The following is a 21106-nucleotide window of genomic DNA, read 5'->3' on the forward strand; positions in this document are numbered from 1 at the left end:
TGAGGCCGGGATGCACACTCCCCCACACCTGCCTACTACGGGGGACCACACCTTTGGGCTTGTCCCTGAGAGGAGAGGGTGTTGTCGGTAGATGTCTGCTGCTGAAAACATATGCTCCTGGACTAGAAGGAAGTCCACCGATCTCCCAACCACTTCCCTCTAAAGCTCCTGCCGAAGGATCAGGTACTGTGGCTTTGTTGTCGTGCCTAGTCATGAAGGCCGTGCACATTCCAACTCAATAGTGCCCAGCTCATGGAGAAGAGGCTTGAGGAAACAGAGCTCTCTTGTGAGAAGGAGCCTGCATGGCTGAATTGAATTCTGGGATTTTGTCGGGGGTTTTGAAGGAGAGTAGTCCGTATTCGTGCGCCACTAAATCAAGGGCATAACAAGTTCCACGCCAATCATCTTGAGGGCCCATTGCATCAAGAAGTACACCTAAACCCCCAATTTGGCTGCACACTTGTGAGTAATGTATCTCTCGTTTGAGGCGGATGGCATCTGTGGCATAACCAATGCCAAGTCTCTCGGGAGGAAAACCTAGCTGAAAAGTGGCCGAGTTACCAAGGTTGAGCCAAATGTCCACTCCTTGCAGGCCCATCCACTCCATCATGCTCCAAATCTCATCCTGCATCCTCCGATTGAACAAAGCAAGGGTTCACTTTTTTTTCTAGTTGAAGCGAAGTCGAACCCCATGAAGGGCAAGTGTGAGAAACCACCACCCCAATCCAACTCCCTTTGCAGGGCTGCAATATCATAATCGTCACCTCCAAAGCAAGGGGATATGCAGTGGTATCTCCACGTAGTTCTAACGACCTATCCTCCAGAAGTCCCTAGGCAAGGGCTTCTTCTGAAGGTGAGGCACTAGTCGTGAGAGCTAAGATGAGTCGCCTGAAGCGGCCTATTGTGACGAGGCTGTATCCTGTAGAGGCACGGTCAACTAGGACTGCTCTGAAGAGGCCACAGCCTGAGAAGAGGGGGAGATTTTTCGAACCCCTTCTCGGAGGCTTTGGCTCTGGGGCAAGGAGGGGTCGCAAGAATCTGTTGGCCCTAGCTCAGCAGGAGGGAAGCAAAAAGGCTAACAACTTGGGGCGGTTAGTAAGAGTGACAACAATAGAAAGGGGGGAGGGGGGCGTAGAGGGGAGAAAAGGAAGGGGAGCAGATTGCAAGGGAAAGGAGAAATTGGAGCGGGAGCTATCACGGCCATCGGGGGAGAAGGCTCCCGGATCCGTTGGCACTGTCGCTATTGAAGCCCTTTGGTCCTACTGTACAATCGACTCCTTGAGACCTGACCTGCTTGAGCAAAGGGGTCTACCTAAGTAGCTGTTGTGGTCTCTATCTCCTATGTAGTGGGGTGGTCCGCCATTGTGGCCTCTGCCTACTTCCCCTACGGTTGGGGAGGGGCTTGCTTCCCCTATGATTGAGGAGTGGCCTCACGCTCTGTCCTCCTCCGCTCTCGCTGCCTGGCTCAACGGCTTCGCTGCTTCAGGGCGTTTTTTATGGGTTTCTTACACTTAACGCTAGTCCAGGCCCCTCCGAAAGGCTCTACCCATCTAGGGGACTCCACTTGCTAACATGTCCCCTATTGTACTCCTTCTGGACGAACAGCCCCCTGTTGGGAGAGCAGCTGCTGAGGGGCATCCCTACTCTGCCCTCTCCTCCAATCCCTGGCTAGATGTCCCATCTGTCTACAACGTAAACACTGCCCTAGAAAGCTTAAAATCTCTATCTGTTGTCTGAACTTACCACCATCCAATGTCTCTAGAACGATCTCCTCCAAGAGAGTGTCCAGATACTCCACAATCCATTTGAGCTTGGGGGACCCATCACCAGATACCACCGAAGCGGTCATTTGAGGAGCTGACTCCAACACCGTGCCAAAGGCTCCCCCAATGGAGTGGAGAATGGATTCGTACTCCTTGGGGAGCCCTGAGAATCGGAGTGTCACAGGGAAGCAAGGTATGTGGTGGGTCAACTCCATATAATCAACCGTGAACCCATGGTACCAAGGAATAAGGTAGACAAGGTGAGGGCCCAAAAGGATCCGACTATGCTCCACCAGTGATCGTGTAGTGTCGGGGGAAATCAGATGGAGAAGGAAAACCCTTTTGCCATAGATGGTGACCCCCTGAATGTCATCTCCATCTAATGGTAAGCTTGCCTGAATCCAATTATGCTCCTAGCTTCTGGTTGGCATGAGGGCAACTATCCTGCCTACCATTGTCCTGTCCTGTAGTGACTGTATGGCTTTCTTCACCTGGCATTTGTCATCTAGAGAGAGAAGAACCTTAACAGCTTGGGGAGTCGAGGGTGCTGCTACTCCCCTCTTGCCAGACCAATGGTCGCCACCAAAATTCACCCTTCAGAGGGAAAGCATAACCGCTGCGTTGAGGGACGAGGAAAGAGAAACAAACCAGCAAAGGAACAAGGGCGAAGCCCTTCGGAACCTCTGCCACTAAAAGCAATTGCCAAGACGAAATGCCTCGAGAATAGTGCAGTAGACCCACATGTACTTACCAATCAGCCTTAACTTCTACAAGCTTCTGATCCTTATTGCCATGGAATATAATGCCATGTAAGTAAAGGAGTCATATCAAATCTGTCCCCTCTAGCAAAATATATTCATTTGCCTCACTAGGACTTTGGAAGCGTTAGGAAAAACCTGTGTATACCATGGACACGATGCTTACTTGAAAAGAAAACCTGTGTATCTGTAGACACCAGTGCTTACTTCAATCATGAAATGCCTTCTTGTCCTAGAACTACAAAGCCTAGTGGCTGCTGCACACAAACTCCTGTACAAGAATTCCCTTTCAAAAAGGTAGAGTCCACAACCATATAATGTGCCGCTGAAAAAACGATGAAAGTAGTAGTCATCTTTCTATTGAGCCAAAACTTCATCCTGAAGGTACCTCTTGACAAGAAGACGTGCTGCGTATCTGGAACTCTGTCAAAACGTGGACCAAGACCCACAGTGAACCCTGCACATGATACAATCGCTACAACCTTGGGTCTAGCATTCCCTTGACGTGAAAATTTATCCATCAAGCTAGCACCCAACCCCAACAAATATTATGATAGTAGAGTCCATAGAATTGGTTTACATGACCAAATCATAATAATCCTTACACTACTTCCACAAAGCCTAACCATCTCAAGAGATGGCTACTTTTAAAGTATAACAACATTGGAATCGGCAAGTGGCAAGCGCCCAAAGTGCATGGGCAGATTTCTAGTGTAACAGCTACAGACCATGTTATGCAAAACCATGAGAATGAGGACATTTAGGTCTCAAATGCTTGAGGAATAGCAGTCATTTACCAGCACATGGGTGTCTTGTGTGCCCAAATGGTTAAAGGGATAAGACACAAAATATCTACTTTTTGTAGCACAACCAAGATCAGTTTTGGGAAGTGCTTGAACCAGAAGGTTTTTGCACTAGTGTTTGTCTCTCGAAAAATGGGAAAGTTATTCAAGTGCTCCACAACCCTAGTTTTGATATTATGCTATTTAACCGGTTCCAATGTTCCATACAAAATTACCCATGGTTTTGAAGCTTAATAATTTGTGATGTAACAGACATAGTCACCCTCCACAGCACTCACCCGCCCACACCTTAGATTTGTACTTAAAAGGAGAAATCAGACAACTGTCATCATCACACAACACCCTCATTTTAGTTTGAAAGTGTCAGCTCTGATTGTAGAGATACTAAATGGTTCTCAGAGCAAGACCGTTTCATGGTACATTGGCTCATGGACTACGTTATGCCAAGCCATCCGACTTACACTTCCATGGATACACAAATGCGGATTGGGTAGGAAGTGTAAATGACAGAAGATCCACCAGTGGATACTGCTTTAGTCTTGGCGTCGTAGCTTCGTCATGGAAAAGCAAGAAGCAACCAATAGTGGCATTGTCTTCCACTGAAGCAGATTATACAAGATCCACCAATGCAGAATATGAAGCAATTTGGTTTAGAAGGCTTCTTTCAGACATTGACCGGATTTGCTTTGTACTTTGATGACATATGGTGATAGTGGTGATGGGGAGGATCCTATTGATATTATGTCAGAACTCTGTATTGATGTTCTTATGGCTATGTAGCATGTAGTCTGTAACACGAGTGTTGATGCTCGTTTAGTAGCTCCACCCTTTCAGCTTTTATTGTATCAGGTTCTTAGTCTCATAGATCCATCAGTCTTCCGAATACTTTAATAAACTTCTTTCTTTCTTTCTTTCTCGTTACACTATGCAAACGTTGAAATCAATCATCAAGCAAAGCCAGATGCCCTCCTCTTTCTAGGAAGACGGACTAGATTCACAAGGACATAGAGAAATAGATACCTTTCCCTCTCCCTTCCTGATAGTGTAATTAATCTAAAACACTATCTTCACGCAATCCAAACAGTGCTACCAAATTCTAACCTACCCTAGCTCTTTTGACTTCCCAATATCTAGGAGCTATGTGAGCAATGAACATTTCTCTCACATAATTGTGCCCACACACAAGAGAGACACCCATGACGAAAATTAAAAGACAAAAAATACCTGATGCAACTGCTTCCAGAAACTCCTCTGCCTTATCCACTTGCCCACCTACATAGATCACATAATGCGAGAAAAGGTACCGTGAGAACAATTCACATAATGACTAAATGGTAGGAACTAAAATATACATGCAATATTTTAGGGCTTCCAGTCCTAGCCACCAGCATCTAGGATGTCATGCTGCCAATAGCTAAGTATAGGCACATAAAAATCAACTTTTTGTTAAAATTGACTATATGGATCTTACTTAAGTCCACCATAGATACTAGGGAAAGATTGGTTCCAAGAATATAAAATGTCATAATGGAAACACTTGAGAAGAGAGAAGTGAATTTCACTTTTTCAACATCAGCTACACGGATCTTACTTGGCTTAAGCCTTAAACCCACCGTAGTTACTAGGGAAAAAAGATTCCAAGAACATTGTATGCTACAATGATTACATCTCATAATGGGGAAATGGGAATGGCATGCTGCATCACATGATACATCTTCATCCATAATAGCACAGGTCATAGAAATGTGCACATGTATGGAAAAATGGTTCAGCCTCACAACTCTATACATAGAATTTCAGCTCAAAAATCTTACAATTCATGTTGAAAATATTAGTTATAGGAGGGTTAGGGGCAACTTTTTCCTTCCAAGTTTTTCCCCCCTGAGCCCAATTAGTGGTATATCTTTTTTCCTTCTGAGGCTTTTCCCATAACCACAATTAGTTACGAGGGTTAGGGGCACCTTCTAAGGTGTTTCCCCCTTACCAGAATTAGTGATTGAGTTAGTAGTACAACCAATTTCGACTCACCCTACGGTTTGAGCGATTTGTCATGTTGACAACCCTCTTGTACTTCATTCTTGCAATCTCATTCAGCTACGATCTGTTGGAATTATCGCCATAATTCATGGCAGTTATATACCTAGATGAATCCAGGAACATTCCCAAACTCATCCTCTAAAAACACAACATAGTGCAGTTTCAATCTCATGATAGTCACTCACAAGGTTGAAAACCATAAACTCCATCACACATGGCAGGAACTAGCTACTATGACTCCCCACTAACGTCATCAGCGCATGGCAGTGACCAATGTATGACCAATAAGTGGGTTAGGGGCACTTTTCCCTCATTATAGGTTTCCCCCCTAACCATAGTTAGGACCCCTAACTACAATTAGGACCCCTAACTACGTTAGTAGTTAGGATAAGGTATTTGTCACTAAGGCAAAACCTTAGTCTTGTATCTTGTTTTTTATCTCTTTCAATACACTTGTGTGGTTTGCTCTCTCTTGCTCTGCTCTCTTGCTCTCACCTCCATTTCCTTCATTTGGTGTCAAAGCAGGAAGCCCCTGGACCAGTACCCTTGCCTTGCTGTGGCAAGCTATCATCCTCGTCTGCACCAGCCCCAGCTCCCGTCCGTACGCTGTACGGTCAACCAGGCTGCTCTGTCCGTATGCCGACTTGCTCCAATCGTACTAGCTTCTGCACGCTACCCGTACACTCGCCACATGCAGCTTGCCGTACAAGTCTGTGCACCCATCTGTACCAGCTCTGTTCGTTCAGTCTTGCCCATCCGTACATTCCCCATACGCTCCTGCTGCTAGCAGTCCGTACTACATTCCGTACCATTGTTGGCTGCACATCTGCTCTCGGACCTGCTCACCGTTCAGTACCTATGCTGTACTGCCTCACGTACAAGCTGTCGTACATTTCGTACGGCCCTACCCGTCAGCTCCGTATTGCCTGTGTACAGCCAACCGTACAAGCAGTCCGTACTGCTTGTCTCGGTACCTGCACAGCTCTGTATACCAGACAGCTCAAGCTCATACCTACTCACTTTTTAACTTTCCAGCCTGTGCAGTGAAGCCAATTGCCTTGCATTGCCTTGCACAGGTGACTTCTGCATATAGGTGCATTTGGAGAGTTTGGGTGTGCCCACAAGTACTGATTTGGACTGCACATTCAGTTCAAATTATTACTCAAGGAGTGTGCATTTTGAAGCCAAGTGTTGGCTGAAGGTGTATGCACACCTGAAGAGAGAGTTGACTCATATTCATATGGATGAGGGTGACTTTGTTGGAGCACCTCACCAAACTTCAGATTTTTTTTTTAATAAAAAAAATTACTTCATTAAGTAACATATGCCCATGTGCTTGTTGAGCTTCGACATAAGCTGTCAGACAAGGCACTTAAATGCATATTTGTTGTTTAGATTGCAAAGAGCAAAGGTTATCGTCTCTACAATCCTACTACATGCAAGATTTTTGTCAGCAGAGAAGTAATCTTTTCAGAAAATTCAGCACACACACAAGCTGAATTTAATGTCCAACTTCTTCCACATCAGATGATGTTTTTGAGGGATTACTACCCATTGCTTTGGGTTCCGTATCTGAAATCGCTGCTGAAAATTAGCAAGCTCCCCTTGTTCCACATGCCCCAATTCAGCCACCAGTTGATTTAGTTCCTCCACAAGCACTAGAAAGTGCTGACAGGCAAGAGATTACAGACATGCAAGCATGCAAAACTGTTCCGAATTTGCTGCTCCAAACTCTCAAGGAGAGTAGGCTTGATGCTCCATTGCCTGGCAGAACTCCTAGTGTAGCAAGGCACGAAGGGGGGGCTCTTTCCGTTGAATCAGCTTATGCAGGTACTCTTCTTGATGAGGAAGAGCCTGCTACTTTTGAAGAAGCCAAAGACAGTGCATTGGGTGCATGCCATGCAAGATGAGTTGCAGTCTATTGAGGAAAATCGGACCCGGAATCTTGTGGATTTGCCACCATGCCATAGGTACCAAATGGGTTTTCAAAGTAAAAAGAAAGTCAGATGGGTCCATTGATAGGTACAAGGCACAGTTGGTTGCAAAAGGCTATGCTCAAAAGAAGGGCATCAATTATATGAGACATTTACTCCTACTTCTAGGATGACCACCATCAAATCAGTTATTGCTATGGCTGCACATTTTGATTGGAATGTTCATCAGTTGGACATAAAAACAGCCTTCTCAATGGACACTTGTTGGAAGAGGTTTATGTCAAGCAACCTCCTGGCTTTGAAATTTCAGGTAATGCACATAAAGTTTGCAAGCTGAATATAGCTTTGTATGGGCTGAAACAAGCCCCATGTGCATGGTACTCCAAGATTGATGCCTTTTTGACCAGCAAGGGGCTTCATAACAGTCCAACTAAAAGTACCCTCTACATCAAGAAGGATGGGAGGATATTTTAGTCATCATTCTTTGTGTAGATGACATGCTGCTCACAGAGTCATATATGAAGAAAAAATTGCAGATTTTAAAGATGAATTGAAAGCTACATTTGACATGTCAGATTTGGGCATGTTATATTTTTATTTGGGGATCTAGTTTATATAAGAGAGACGTGGCATTATTATGTCTCAATCCAAGTATGTGCAAAAGCTCTTGGATCAGTTCAACATGCAAGATTGCAAGCCTACAGCCACTCCCATGGAGCCAAGGCTGAAGCTTTCTATGTATGATGCAAGTGAATCAGTAGATGCCACACTCTATCGCCAGGCTGTAGGATGCCTCATTTATTTGTGCAATACACGGCTTGATATTTAATTTGTAGTATCACAAGTGAGCAGATATATGCACAGCAGAAAGACAGCACATTGGCAGAAAATGCATCTTCCGTTACTTGCAAGGCACAAAGTCTTATGGCTTGATGTTTCCCAAGGGGGGTGACGTGCAGATGCATGCTTACAGTGACTCGGATTTGGGCTGGAGATTATGACACTAGGCAGTTCACAAGTGGTAATTGTTTCTTTTTGGGACATGCTTGCATTCCTTAGCTAAGTCAGAAACAATCTACTGTGGCTACTTCCTCATGTGAAGCTAAGTACAGGGCAGCTTTCACAGCAACCGTTAAACGTGTGTGGCTACGCCGCTTATTTGCTGATCTTCATCTATCATCCAAGGGTCCTTCTCCAATTCTCACTGATCATGTCTCTCATCTCGCAAGAAGCACATTGAGGTTCATTATCATTATGTCAAAGAGAAGTTGCATGTGAGGGAGATCAAAATGATCTATGACAATGTTGTAGACATCTTCACCAAAGCGCTTCCACGTGAGAAGTGTGAGGCATTTCGCAGTGCCTTGAACTTATCTCCTTTTGATGATTGATCCTTTCCTTGTACATCATAAAATTGGCACTAGTAGAGGGGTGTTGGAATTATCGCCATAATTCATGGCAGTGACCAATGTATGGCCAATAAATGGGTTTGGGGCACTTTTCCCTCACATTACAAATTTTCCGCCCTAACCACAATTAGGACCCCTAACTACAGTTAGTAGTTAGGATAAGGTTTTGTCACTAAGACAAAACCTTAGTCTTTATCTTGTTTTTTTATCTCTTTCAATACACTTGTGTGGTTTGCTCTCCTGCTCTGCTCTCTTGCTCTCACCTCCATTTTCTTCAAGCTCCACATTTTTTAGCTCTCTCCATCTCCAAACTCTCATATTTGGTATCAGAGTAGGTTGCCCCTTGTTGCCACGTTCCCTAGTATGAGTCTTGTATGCTACATTTAGTCCCCTTAGGACATTTAGTACCGTTAGCCCTATCTAGGGTTAGAACACTTAGAAGACTTAGTCCTAAATAAGGTATTATTGTTGTACCCTGTACTTTCATTCATTCATTCCTATAGTATAACTTTATTTGATTCTAAGTGTCCCTGCTCTCCACTCAGCAATGGTATCAAAAGCAGTATGTGTTTGATCTTGCCTAGCCCGTTAGATGCACATCTGCAGCCCGCAATGTCCAACAGCAACTCACCGCCACTCAAATATCTTACTACTTCAACCAACTCACTGCTCTTTGTCTACTTGTCGATTCCTCTACATACGATTGTCTTGCCTTCAGGTATTCTATTCGTACTTTGAGTAGAGGACTTTCTCTACATTTGATCTTTGAACTCCTATGTTGCAGATGTCTTCACTTAGAATTGAGGACCAGGTCACCATCGTTTTCTATATCACGATGTTATTGCTGCCACAGGACCAACCTTGTATAGACAGGTAGAAGACAGGTGGACTTGTTTTCCCAAGTAGAGGTTATTGTTGTAACTGCGCTAATTGTGCGCCATCATTTTTGAGAGGAAATCATCAAAGTCAGTTGTCACTAGTCGCCCCTATCTTTGCAACACATCCGCCATTTGTTGGAGCGTGTATCCATGCAACCCGTACCATCCACTCAAAAAGCCAATTCTTCATACGTAACGTACAACAAGGACAATCCATATCGGGCTGTACTTAACCATACAGTTCCGATTCCAAGGACCGAAACCAACTACTTGACTCACCTTTTGAAGTTTGAAGTGCTTTGAATTTCCAGTTCCTTGGTGTACCTGCAGGCTCTCAATCCTAGCCTCGATTTTGGGGCTCTTTCCTTTGTAGAGTTTCAAGTTCTCCTAGGCAGCTTCAGCTAGCTCTCCTAGCCCTCCTTCCTCAAACTCTCCCTCTCTACACCTTCCTCTCGGCCCTTCTTCTCATCCCCTCTATGCCCTCCCTCCCCCCTCCTCTCTTTCACTCTCTTCCTCTCCCTTCTGCCCTCATAATTCTAACACCCCCCTGCAGTGCCAATGTCATGTACTAGGCTGATTAATCACCAAACGGATATAAGTTCAGGGCACTGCGAAATGCCTCAAACTTTTCACGTGGTAGTGCTTTGGTGAAAATATCTGCAACATTGTCATGTGTGGACACAAAGATCATATTGATCTCTCCTGCATGCAACTTCTCTCTGACGTAGTGATAGTGAACCTCAATGTGCTTCATGCGAGCACGAAACACTGGATTCTTTGCCACTGCAATGGCACTCTGACTATCAGTGAGAATTGGAGAAGGACCCTCCAATGATAGATGAAGATCAGCAAATAGACGTCGCAGCCAGACACATTCAACTGTTGCTGTGAAAGCTGCCCTGTACTCAGCTTTACATGATGAGGTAGCCACTGTAGATTGTTTCTTGCTCAGCCAGGAAATGCAAGATTTACCCAAAAAGAAACAATTGCCACTAGTGGACTGCCTAGTGTCATAATCACCAGCCCAATCTGAATCACTGTAGGCATGCATCTGCAAGTCACCCCCCTGGGAAATAACAAGCCAAAATACTTCGTGCCCTGCAAATAACGGAAGATGCGCTTAACTGCCTGCCAATGCATAGTTTTTGGGCTGTGCATATACCTGCTCACCTGAGATACTGCAAACTGAATATCAGGTCTAGTGTTGCAGAGATATATGAGGCATCCAACAACCTGACTATAAAGTGTGGCATCAACTAATTCTCCTGCATCATGCATTGTGAGTTTCAGCCCCGGCTCCATGGGAGTGGCTATGGGCTTACAATCATGCATGTTAAATCTGTCCAAGAGTTTCTGCACATACTTGGACTGAGACATAACAGTGCCACGTCTCTCTTGAGAGAACTAGATCCCCAAATAAAAGTGAAGCAGTTCCAAATCTGACATGTCAAAGTTGGTCTGCAAATCAGCTTTGAAATCTGCAATATTATCTTCATTGGACCCTGTGAGTAGTAAGTCATCAACATAAAGAAGGATGACTAAAATTTCCCCTCCATCCATCTTGATGTAGAGGGTGCTCTCAGTAGGACTATTGTGCAGCCCCTTGCTGGTCAAAAAGGCATGAATCTTGGCATACCATGCACGAGGGGTCTGTTTCAGCGCATACAAAGCTTTGTTTAGCTTGCATACCTAAAGTGCATTTGCTGTAATTTCAAAGCTGGGAGGTTGTTTGACATAAACCTTTTCCAACAAGTCTCCATTTAAGAAGGCTGTTTTTATGTCCAACTGATGAACATTCCACTCAAAATGTGCAGCCATTGCAATAACAGATCGGATGATGGTCATCCGGGATGTAGGAGCAAAAGTCTCCTCATAATCTATGCCCTTTTTCTGAGAGTAGCCTTTAGCAACCAGCCTTGCCTTGTATCTGTCAATGGAGCCATCTGGCTTCCGTTTCACCTTGAAAACCCATCATGTGCCAATGGCATGTTTACCTAGTGGCAAGTCTACAACATCCCAAGTCTAATTTTTCTTAATGGACTGCAACTCATCGTGCATGGCATTCATCCAATGCACATTGTCCTTTGCTTCTTCGAATGTTGCAGGCTCCTCCTCATCGAGAAGAGTACCTGCATATGCTGATTCCACTGAATTAGCACCTTCCATGTGCCTTGCTGCACTGCGAGTCCTGCCAGGTAATGGAGCATCAATCTTACTCTCCCTGAGAGTCTGTAACAGCCAATTTGGGACTGTTTTTGCTGCATGTATGTCTGCAATTTCTTGCTAAACCACCTGTTCCACTGCCTGTGGAGGTGGCAAGACATCTTGTGGCTGAACTGGAGCATCGGGAGGTGGCTGTAAATTTTGATTTGCATCAGAAATATCAGCAAGGGAACCCAAGGCAATGGGTAGTAACCCTTCAAAAACATCCTCTGAAGAAGAAGGCAAATGAAATTCAGCCTGAGTGTGAGCTGAATTTTCTGCAAATATCACATTTCTACTGACAATGATCTTGCGTGTAGCAAGATTGTAGAGACAGTACCCCTTGCTTTCTGCACTGTACCCAACAAATATGCATTTAATTGCATTATCTGACAACTTATGCTGAAATTCAACTAGCACATGAGCATATGCAAGGCATCCAAAGACTCGGAAATGATCCACTGAAGGCTTTCTCCCATTCCAAACCTCATAGGGAGTTTTTTTTTTCAAAGCCTTAGTGGGAGCCCGATTTAAGATGTAGTTGGTACACATTAGACCTTCAAGCCAGAATTTGTGAGGCATGTGTTTGCTTTTCAGCATACATCTGTCCATCTCCATAAGAGTTCTATTTTTCCTCTCAGCTTTGCCATTTGCTGAGGGGTCAGCCTCACTGTGAGCTGATGCACAATACCCTTGCCTTTCAGAAAAGCATCAAAATCTGCAGACAAGTATTCCCCACCTCTATCTGTGTGCAATGTCTGTATCTTGAGTCCAGTTTCATTTTCAACCATGGCTGAAAAGTATTTAAACACCATGAACACTTCTGATTTGTGCTTCAGCCCAAAGACCCAAGTGAAATTGGAGTAATCATCAATAAAAGTAACAAAGTAGAGATGACCACCCAATGATGGAGTCCTCATGGGACCACAGACATCACTGTGTATAAGCTGTAATTTCCGGACAGCTTTAACTGAACCATCCTTTCTGAAGGAGAATCTATGCATCTTGCCTAAAATGCACCCTTCACAGGCATGTGGAGGAGGTATTTCAAGAGGTGGCAATGCATCAACCATAGAGTGCTTCTGAAGTGTTATCAAGCTGTTGTAATGCATGTGGCCATATCGGGCATGCCATAATTCTGCATTCTGCATGGCAGCAGTAGGAGTAGAAACTGCAGGAGCATGGGCTGCTCTTTTCTCAAAAAGATCAAGCTGAAAAAGCCCACACAGCAGAGTACCAGATAATCTCAAGGCATAATCATTTTCCCTGTCTCGGACAGCACATTTGTCATCCTCAAAGATGACCTGAAATCCAGCCCTATTAAGACTGGACACTGAAAGGAGATTCTTGGTGATACCAGGTACATACAAGACATCTGAAAGTCTGAAAACTGAGCCAGCAATAGCAGTAAGCTCAACTTCTCCTGTGCCACGTACTAAATATGACGAGTTGTTGGCACAAGTGACTTTCTTACCAACGGGAGGTGGATGCAAGGAACACTTCCTAGAAGTGATATGCTTGAAGGCACCGCTGTCAAAATACCAAGTATTCAGTGTTTCATTGACACTGAAAGCTGATGCATCCGTAGAGGAGTCATAACTGCGAGTCAAAAAGGCATATGTATCATCATTACAAGTGGCTGTACTATCCCGAGCATCTCGAGCAGCCAGCCTAGAATCTGAAATGCAAGATAAAAAGGCATAATCCTGTCCAACAAAGTTGTCTGCAGCATCCCCACAATCAGATGCATGAGGAGCTGAATCTGAAACAGCCATACCGGAGCTGTTTTCTTCTCTTTTGCAAGCCTTTTCCCACATTCTGCAATGTGATGACCTGGCTTTTTGCAGGAATGACAAAAACCCTTCTTCTTGGGCTTACTTGCATCATTTTTAGCCTTTTGTGAAGGCTGTCCTGACCCACTGGATGGCTGATTTACTGATGTCTTTGCCTGTCCCTTTGTTTTTGACTTGAACTTTGAGAGCATAGCTTGTTCACCTGCACGTGAAGCCAAGTTTTTCCTGGTCTGCTCTTCCTGAAGCAGAAGTCCTATCAACTCATGAAAAGTGAGAGGATTTGCACCGCCCCTCAATGATAAGTTCAGCGAGGTATGAAAGCTGAGATAAAACTCAGGAAGAGAATTCAGAGTGGTGGTAATCATCTCTGAATCAGGAATAATCTCATCTATGTTCAATAATTGCTCTCTCAGATCCTGTAGCTTTGTGAGGTGGACTGACATGGAGTCACCCTCTTCCATATGTGTATTACTTAACTCTCTTTTCAAGAAAGATACCCTTGCATCATTCCGGGCTGCATACATGCTTTCTAAGATATCCCACGCTGCCTTCAAGGTCTTACACGACCGGATATGCGGAATGATAAATCTTTTCACTGAAAGAGAGATGCATGACAAAGCTAAGGCATCCCGTGAATCCCATCTCTTCTGCTCTGGAGTAGTGGCTATAGCTGCACCAACAACTTGTTCTGCAGCTACACCCTGTGCACGACCTCTTCCACCTCCTTGCTGGGGAGGGGTATTAGGTGCCATACCTGCTGGTCGGATCTCACCCCCATTCACATAATCCCATAAATTGCGAGAAATCAGAATATTGCGTACCATAAAACTCCAGAGGGAGTAGTTGGTACCATCCAACTTGTCTTCCTGTGAAAGACCACCGAACTGGAAATCATTCTGATTTTGCTGGGCCATATCTGAGAAAGAGATTTTAGCAGATACAAGACTGAATTCCCTTGCTGGGAATGAAATGCACAACTCCCAAAAAACACAGCCAAGCACTGGCTGTAAATGCAACTCAGATTTCTGCACTTGCACTGTCAGAAATCTGTCCAGGCATCAAAAACTCTCCAGAATCTACCAAAAGTGCTGCAAAACACTTCAAGAAAGGCAGTATGAACTGAAATCTCCAAAATTGCTCTCCCAACACAAAAGCCCCAAAATAGGCCCGAAATTGCAACCAGAAAGGGGCAAATTGATCAAAAGCCCCAAATGTTGCAAGAATTGCGCTCTGTCTGCAAAAGCCCCAAATTTCACTGCAAAATTGCAGTGTAATCACAAAATCCCCAAATTTCTGCAAGAAATTGTACTGCAAAACTGAAAGCCCCAAATTCCGAGGTTGAAATTGCAACCGGAAAGGGGCAAAAGCACAGAAAGCCCCAAATTTCACAATTTCAGCAGAAAGCCCCAAATTTTTGGACTAAACCTCTGAATCTGCCTGCAAATGAACCTTGCAAGTAGATCCCTGCTCAAAAGTCCTGCAAAGCTGTAAGATTCCAAGCCCACCTTCAAACTGTACGGCAGTTTGTACGGAAGTGTACGGTAGATGCTCGAAATAAACTGCTGGTGTACATCGCCACGTGCTGTATGGAAGATTTATATGCAACTATACAAAAATGTACGGAAGCAGGTACGATTGATGTACGGAATGTGACGCAGGGCTGGTACGGCGATACAGCGTACGGTGCCACATGTGCAGTACGGTCTATGATCTGTATAGCCGTACGATCAACAAGCAGGTGTGCTGGTACGGCCGTCAGCGCAAGTATGTACGGGCACTACAGTACGGACAGCGTCTGCTGTACGGCATGCAGTACAGAAGTTGTACGGCGAACGTACACAGCGTCAAGGAAGGAAGCGCAAGTACGGACGACGAACAGTAGGTTCGAGCAGGTACGGCAGGACTATACGGAAGGTACAGAAGCAGCAGGTACGGACGATCACGATCAGTACGGACAGCGTAGGTACTGCATATCAATATGGACATCGAGCGATTGGAGCAGGGAGATGTTGGGCTGGAGCTGGAGGCAGAGAGCAAGAGCTAAAGGGAGCAAGGAGCACGGAGCTCTTGAACCTGCTCTGATACCAAATGTAAGATTTGGGGGAGAGAGAGAGCAAGAGAGTGAGCTGAGAGCTGAAAGCTTGAAAGCTTAGTTGCAATAGGAGAGTGTGAGAGTACAACTGAAAGAGAGAGAGATAAGGTTTTGTCCTAGTGACAAAACCTTAGTAGTCACTAACCATAGTTAGTGGACTAACTGCGGTTAAGGGGAAAAACCTCTTAAAGAGGGAAAAGTGCCCCTAACTAGCTTATTAAATTACATTGGTCACTGCTGAATTATATCTATAATTCTAACAAAATCACCCCTCTGTAAGAACATCGCAGCCCAGGCAAATGCAATGTATGTTGGGTTGGTGTAGTAAAAATCAAATAGTACTATAAATGAACTCAGTTGATTGAGCCAAAACCAAGACTTACCAGGTCCAAACAGAAAAGGAACGTGTCCAAAAGGGGCGACTTTGCTTGAGCAGAGGAAATCTTCCAGAGCAGGTCGAAATTCATGCTGTTTAGCAGCCAAAAAAGCCTCCAAATGTGGCAAAAATCTCTGTTTTAGGCTTGGAACAGGTACACCAGCTAGGGCAGGTACCAACAGGGCCAAAATTGTCCCTAAAACAGGAGCAATTGAAGCAAAACTGAGGCAACCAGGTCAAAACCAGTTGCTGTAGCAGAAATCCAGTCAAAAGAGCCGTGCTTTGGTCAAAATCAGCTCAAACAAAGCTCCAAAAGAGGCGCCTAGGGATGTAGAGGTGATGGTTTACAGAAAGCACCAAAACCAGCTCGAAGTCGGCTCCAAAATCACCCCAAAATGAGGTGACAAAACTAAGGAATTGCCCAATCATCATGAGCAATTTTGACTCCCTCACTGCTCTTTCCAGTTGCAATAGGAGCATTTGAAACTACAAGTCTTGACTCCTTTTTCTTCTTCTCTTAAGCAATGCGCTTTCTGCATTTTTTTCTTGTTGCAAAAAAAAGACTTCGATTAAGTATGACAAAACCTCTGAGAGAAAAGCTCAGTGGAAAACTACACCATGAGAAGCATGAGAGAATCCAAATGAAGCTCCTGTAACAGAGCAAGAAAATAACCGAGGTTGAGGCTTAGTGCCACCTCAACCTTCTGGGGGCTTCTGAGAAGAAAGGGGAGCTGCTCCACTCCCTCAAAAAAGCATTCCTCATGGTAGAGGCTGCTTGTGAAGACCCCTACATAGTCGGAGAAATGGCTATCAAAGTGTGTACTATATCCATCTAGATACTAGCCAATGTGTGTGCTGGGTTGACCTAGGAACCATCCAAGGCCTCTGTACATTTGGATCTCCAAATATGCCATGCTAGCATGCTCGCTCGAATGTCCAACAAAGTATCCACGGATGCATGTACGAGAGCCAAGAACCTCATGCGAAGAGCATGATGATCAACCGATGGTCCGTTCAAGGTTATTAAAAGAATTGGACCAGTTGCATATCGACTAGAATTGCATCCTGATGTTAAAGTACATCCAGTCTTTCATGTCAGTAGACTGAAAGAAGTCTTGGGTGCGGATGATCAACTTGTTTCTTCTCAAGAGATAATAGAAGTTACAGATTTGACTTTTATTCCACACGAACCTAAGTGTATTCTTGAATTTCGTGACAGACAGATTCGTAATCGATCTATCACGGAATACAAGATCAAGTGGAAGGATCGTGTTGAGGAGGATGCAACATGGGAGACATTACCAAACCTTGTGCACGGATTGGTATCTGACGTGTACTGGGTACACAAGACAAGCTCAGGTAGCCTGGGGAGGCTTAGAGCTAGGCAGGCTTGATTCTCGGGTTGAGTGGCAAGGGTACGAACCAGTTTGAGCTCTTCGCTATTTTTGGCGCTTGGGGCCCGAGTCTATAAAAGAGGCCCAGGGATTCAGTTCTCAGAGAGCCGATGGGAGCAAGTTTCGTTCCCAGGTGCTAGGTCTGATCCTGGATTGAGTCGCGGACGCGCGCCTGCATCTTAGCGTAGCCCAAGGCCCAATAGCAGATCCCAGGCTTCACAGCGCCACTTGGTGGTATGGGACACCAGGCTGGTTTGGATCTGGTTGGGAGTTCGTGCCAGTAGCTCAGCTCGTGGCTCGGAGGGGACATCTCCTGATTCGGGATCATATCCCGTAGATGTCATGGTTGGGTGGTGAGCAGCCTGCTCAGTTTCTCACGTTGTGTGTGTGTTCTTGTGTTTGCTTGCAGATCAGAGGTTTCAGGAGTGCTGGGATGTGTCACTACCAAGCCCCAAGTCATGAAGAAAGAAGAATGTATAAGATACTTAGTAGTCTAGTGGTCTCCTTTCAAATAATCCTCGCTTGTCTGTAGTCCCATTCACAATGCTGAATAGACTCATCAGCAGAGAGGCAATGAGAACATGTGGAATCAGCCCACCTCCAATGGTTCACGGCAATCCCTCCATGAATAGAAAGCCAAAAGAAAAGAGAGGATTTTTGACTCCTGAGGGATTTTCCAGAGCCTCTTCCAAATCGATTTCTGCAGATCAACAGAAATGTGAAAATTCTTCCAATGAGGAGCTCTAGTGGGCTTCAAGCCTTTAAGGCTGAGCTGAAATCTATTTGCATTACTAACCGTGTATCAAAAGAAGGGGAGGCTCTTCCCTTGGTGCCTTGCATCAATCCATTCCCATCCCTTGGGATCCCACTGTAATACTTTATGAAAACCCCTCCATAGAGCAAAAGCGTCCAAGAGCACAAGAGAATGTAACTTGGGTTAGGGTATAGGTACCTTCTAGACTCCAAAAAACAATGCTCCACATGACCTACAACCCACCACTAAAGAGGGCAAACCAAGGAGGGGGTGGGATCTCAGTGATGACGACTCCAAAAGCAGCTCGAATCGTGGCAAGGAGGCGATAATACACATAGGTAGACCGAAAATGTGATGAAAAGAGATGTCATCTTCCTAACCTCCTCTACTGGGCTGAATCCAAGAGAGAAGGGCTTGAGGGATTTTTGTTTTTAGAACCAAGGACTAAGGGATTGGCATTGAGCAATGCAGCTCAAGGAGTATCAAAAGCCAACCTACAAGAAACCTCATCCCAAAAGTCGAATATCATAAGGCGTAGGCCGAAAGCCCTCTGATAAGGCCGCAAGCATCCAGTCCATAACTGGTAAGATTTCAATCGCCCCTTAGCTTGCATTTAGAGTTTTGTTTCGATATCCTTTGCTTGTCTCATAAGATGCATGATGATAATCAAGCCTTACGTTCGAGGAGAAAATTAGTAACACTTTGGTGTATCTCAGTCTAGGACTGATTCAGCTCAGCCATTAAAGAAAACATCAAAAACTGCAAGTCACCCCAAGAAAAAGGGTAAATGCCACTACTGCAAGAATCTTGGACACCACATAAATGAATGCAAGGAAAGGTTGGAGAAAGGAAGGAAAAATAGAAGCTTGAATGACAATTTCAAATCACATGCAAACAAGGGTAGTGCCTCAGCCAAGATTGGTCTTGCAGTTACGACGCCAGGTGTGATGCCAACCATGAGGTTTCCTCACTCAGTGTGATTGATGCCTAAGATGTTATATGGTACTTTGATAGTGGTGCTTCTAGGCACATTACTTCTAGGAAGTATTCATTTGCAAGTTTGTGGACTGCTCTTGTCAGCAAAATAGTGTCTTGTGCCAACAATTCTTCGTCTCCGATGAAAGGAGTTGGGGGGATTTTGCTTTCATCAGTTTATAGGACTGAATTTCTGCCTTCCCTATGTGCGACGGATAAAGAAGAATTAACTTTCTATGTCCTCTTTTGGGAAAAGAGGCTTGGCTGTCATTTTGAAGATGATAAGTGCCTTATAGGGGATAGAGAAAAACACTATCAAATGATCACTATAGAATCTTTGAATAAGGGTTTGTACCGGCTGGACAAACATGACAGCAATACATCTAATGCATGTGTGGCAACAGTGACGGTAAAATGAAAAACGCAGAATTATGGCATGCTAGACTTGGCCATGTGAACTATGAAAGTGTGCAATTCTTGCAAAGACATGGGTGGGATAGTACATGATATGCCTTATTTGGAGACTCCTCCTACACATGTCTATGAAGGGTGCATATTGGATAAATTTCACAGTTGCCTTATATTTGAGAGAAAATTGCAGCTCAATGCTCATACACAATTATGTGTGTAGTGTGAATATAGAGTGAGTGAGAGAGAGCAAGAGAGAGTGTGAGAGCTGGAAGCTTGGAAGCTGAAAGCTTAGTTGCAATAGAAGAGAGTGAGAGTACTACACACTGAAGGAAAAGATAAGGTTTTGTCCTAGTGACAAAACCTTAGTAGTCACTAACCATAGTTAGTGAACTAACTGCGGTTAGGGGGAAAAACCTCTTAAAGACGGAAAAGTGCCCTAACTAGCTTATTATATTACATTGGTCACTGCTGAATTATATCTATAATTCTAACACCCCCCTGCAGTGCCAATGTCATGTACTAGGCTGATTAATCACCAAACGGATATAAGTTCAGGGCACTGCGAAATGCCTCAAACTTTTCACGTGGTAGTGCTTTGGTGAAAATATCTGCAACGTTGTCATGTGTGGACACAAAGATCATACTGATCTCTCCTACATGCAACTTCTCTCTGGCGTAGTGATAGTGAACCTCGATGTGTTTCGTGCAAGCATGAAACACTAGATTCTTTGCCACTGCAATGGCACTCTGACTATCAGTAAGAATTGGAGAGGGACCCTCCAAAGATAGATGAAGATCAGCAAATAGACGTCGCAGCCAGACACATTCAACTGTTGCTGTGAAAGCTGCCCTGTACTCAGCTTCACATGATGAGGTAGCCACTGTAGATTGTTTCTTGCTCAGCCATGAAATGCAAGATTTACCCAAAAAGAAACAATTGCCACTAGTGGACTGCCTAGTGTCATAATCACCAGCCCAATCTGAATCACTGTAGGCATGCATCTACAAGTCACCCCCCCTGGAAAATAGTAAGCCAAAAGACTTTGTGCCCTGCAAATAACGGAAGATGCGCTTAACTGCCTACCAATGCATAGTTTTTGGGCTGTGCATGTACCTGCTCACCTGAGATACTGCAAACTGAATATCAGGTCTAGTGTTGCAGAGATATATGAGGCATCCAACAGCCTGACTATAAAGTGTGGCATCAACTGATTCTCCTGCATCATGCATAGTGAGTTTCAGCCCCGGCTCCATAGGAGTGGATATGGGCTTACACTCTTGCATGTTAAATCTGTCCAAGAGTTTCTGAACATACTTGGACTGAGACATAACAGTGCCACGTCTCTCATGAGAGAACTGGATCCCCAAATAAAAGTGAAGCAGCCCCAAATCTGACATGTCAAAGTTGGTCTGCATATTAGTTTTGAAATCTGCAATTTTTTCTTCATTGGACCCTGTGAGCAGTAAGTCATCGACATAAAGAAGGATGACTAATATTTCCCCCCCATCCATCTTGATGTAGAGGGT

At 44.5% G+C, this 21106-nt stretch overlaps 1 protein-coding gene across 1 annotated transcript in view; it reads right to left on the reverse strand.

The window, feature by feature from the left end:
* LOC147899178 (uncharacterized) overlaps positions 1-21106 on the reverse strand; it is a 121928-nt gene that overhangs the window by 5141 nt on the left and 95681 nt on the right. Inside the window, exon 9 of the mRNA XM_087378573.1 lies at positions 4549-4596. Within this exon, the coding sequence (XP_087234699.1) occupies positions 4549-4596 (48 nt within the window). The remainder of the gene's footprint in view (positions 1-4548; positions 4597-21106) is intronic.

The sequence above is a fragment of the Dipteris shenzhenensis genome, chromosome 8 (assembly GCF_047967505.1).
Source record: "Dipteris shenzhenensis isolate YYH24624 ecotype China chromosome 8, Dip_SZ_1.0, whole genome shotgun sequence".
NCBI lineage: Eukaryota > Viridiplantae > Streptophyta > Polypodiopsida > Gleicheniales > Dipteridaceae > Dipteris > Dipteris shenzhenensis.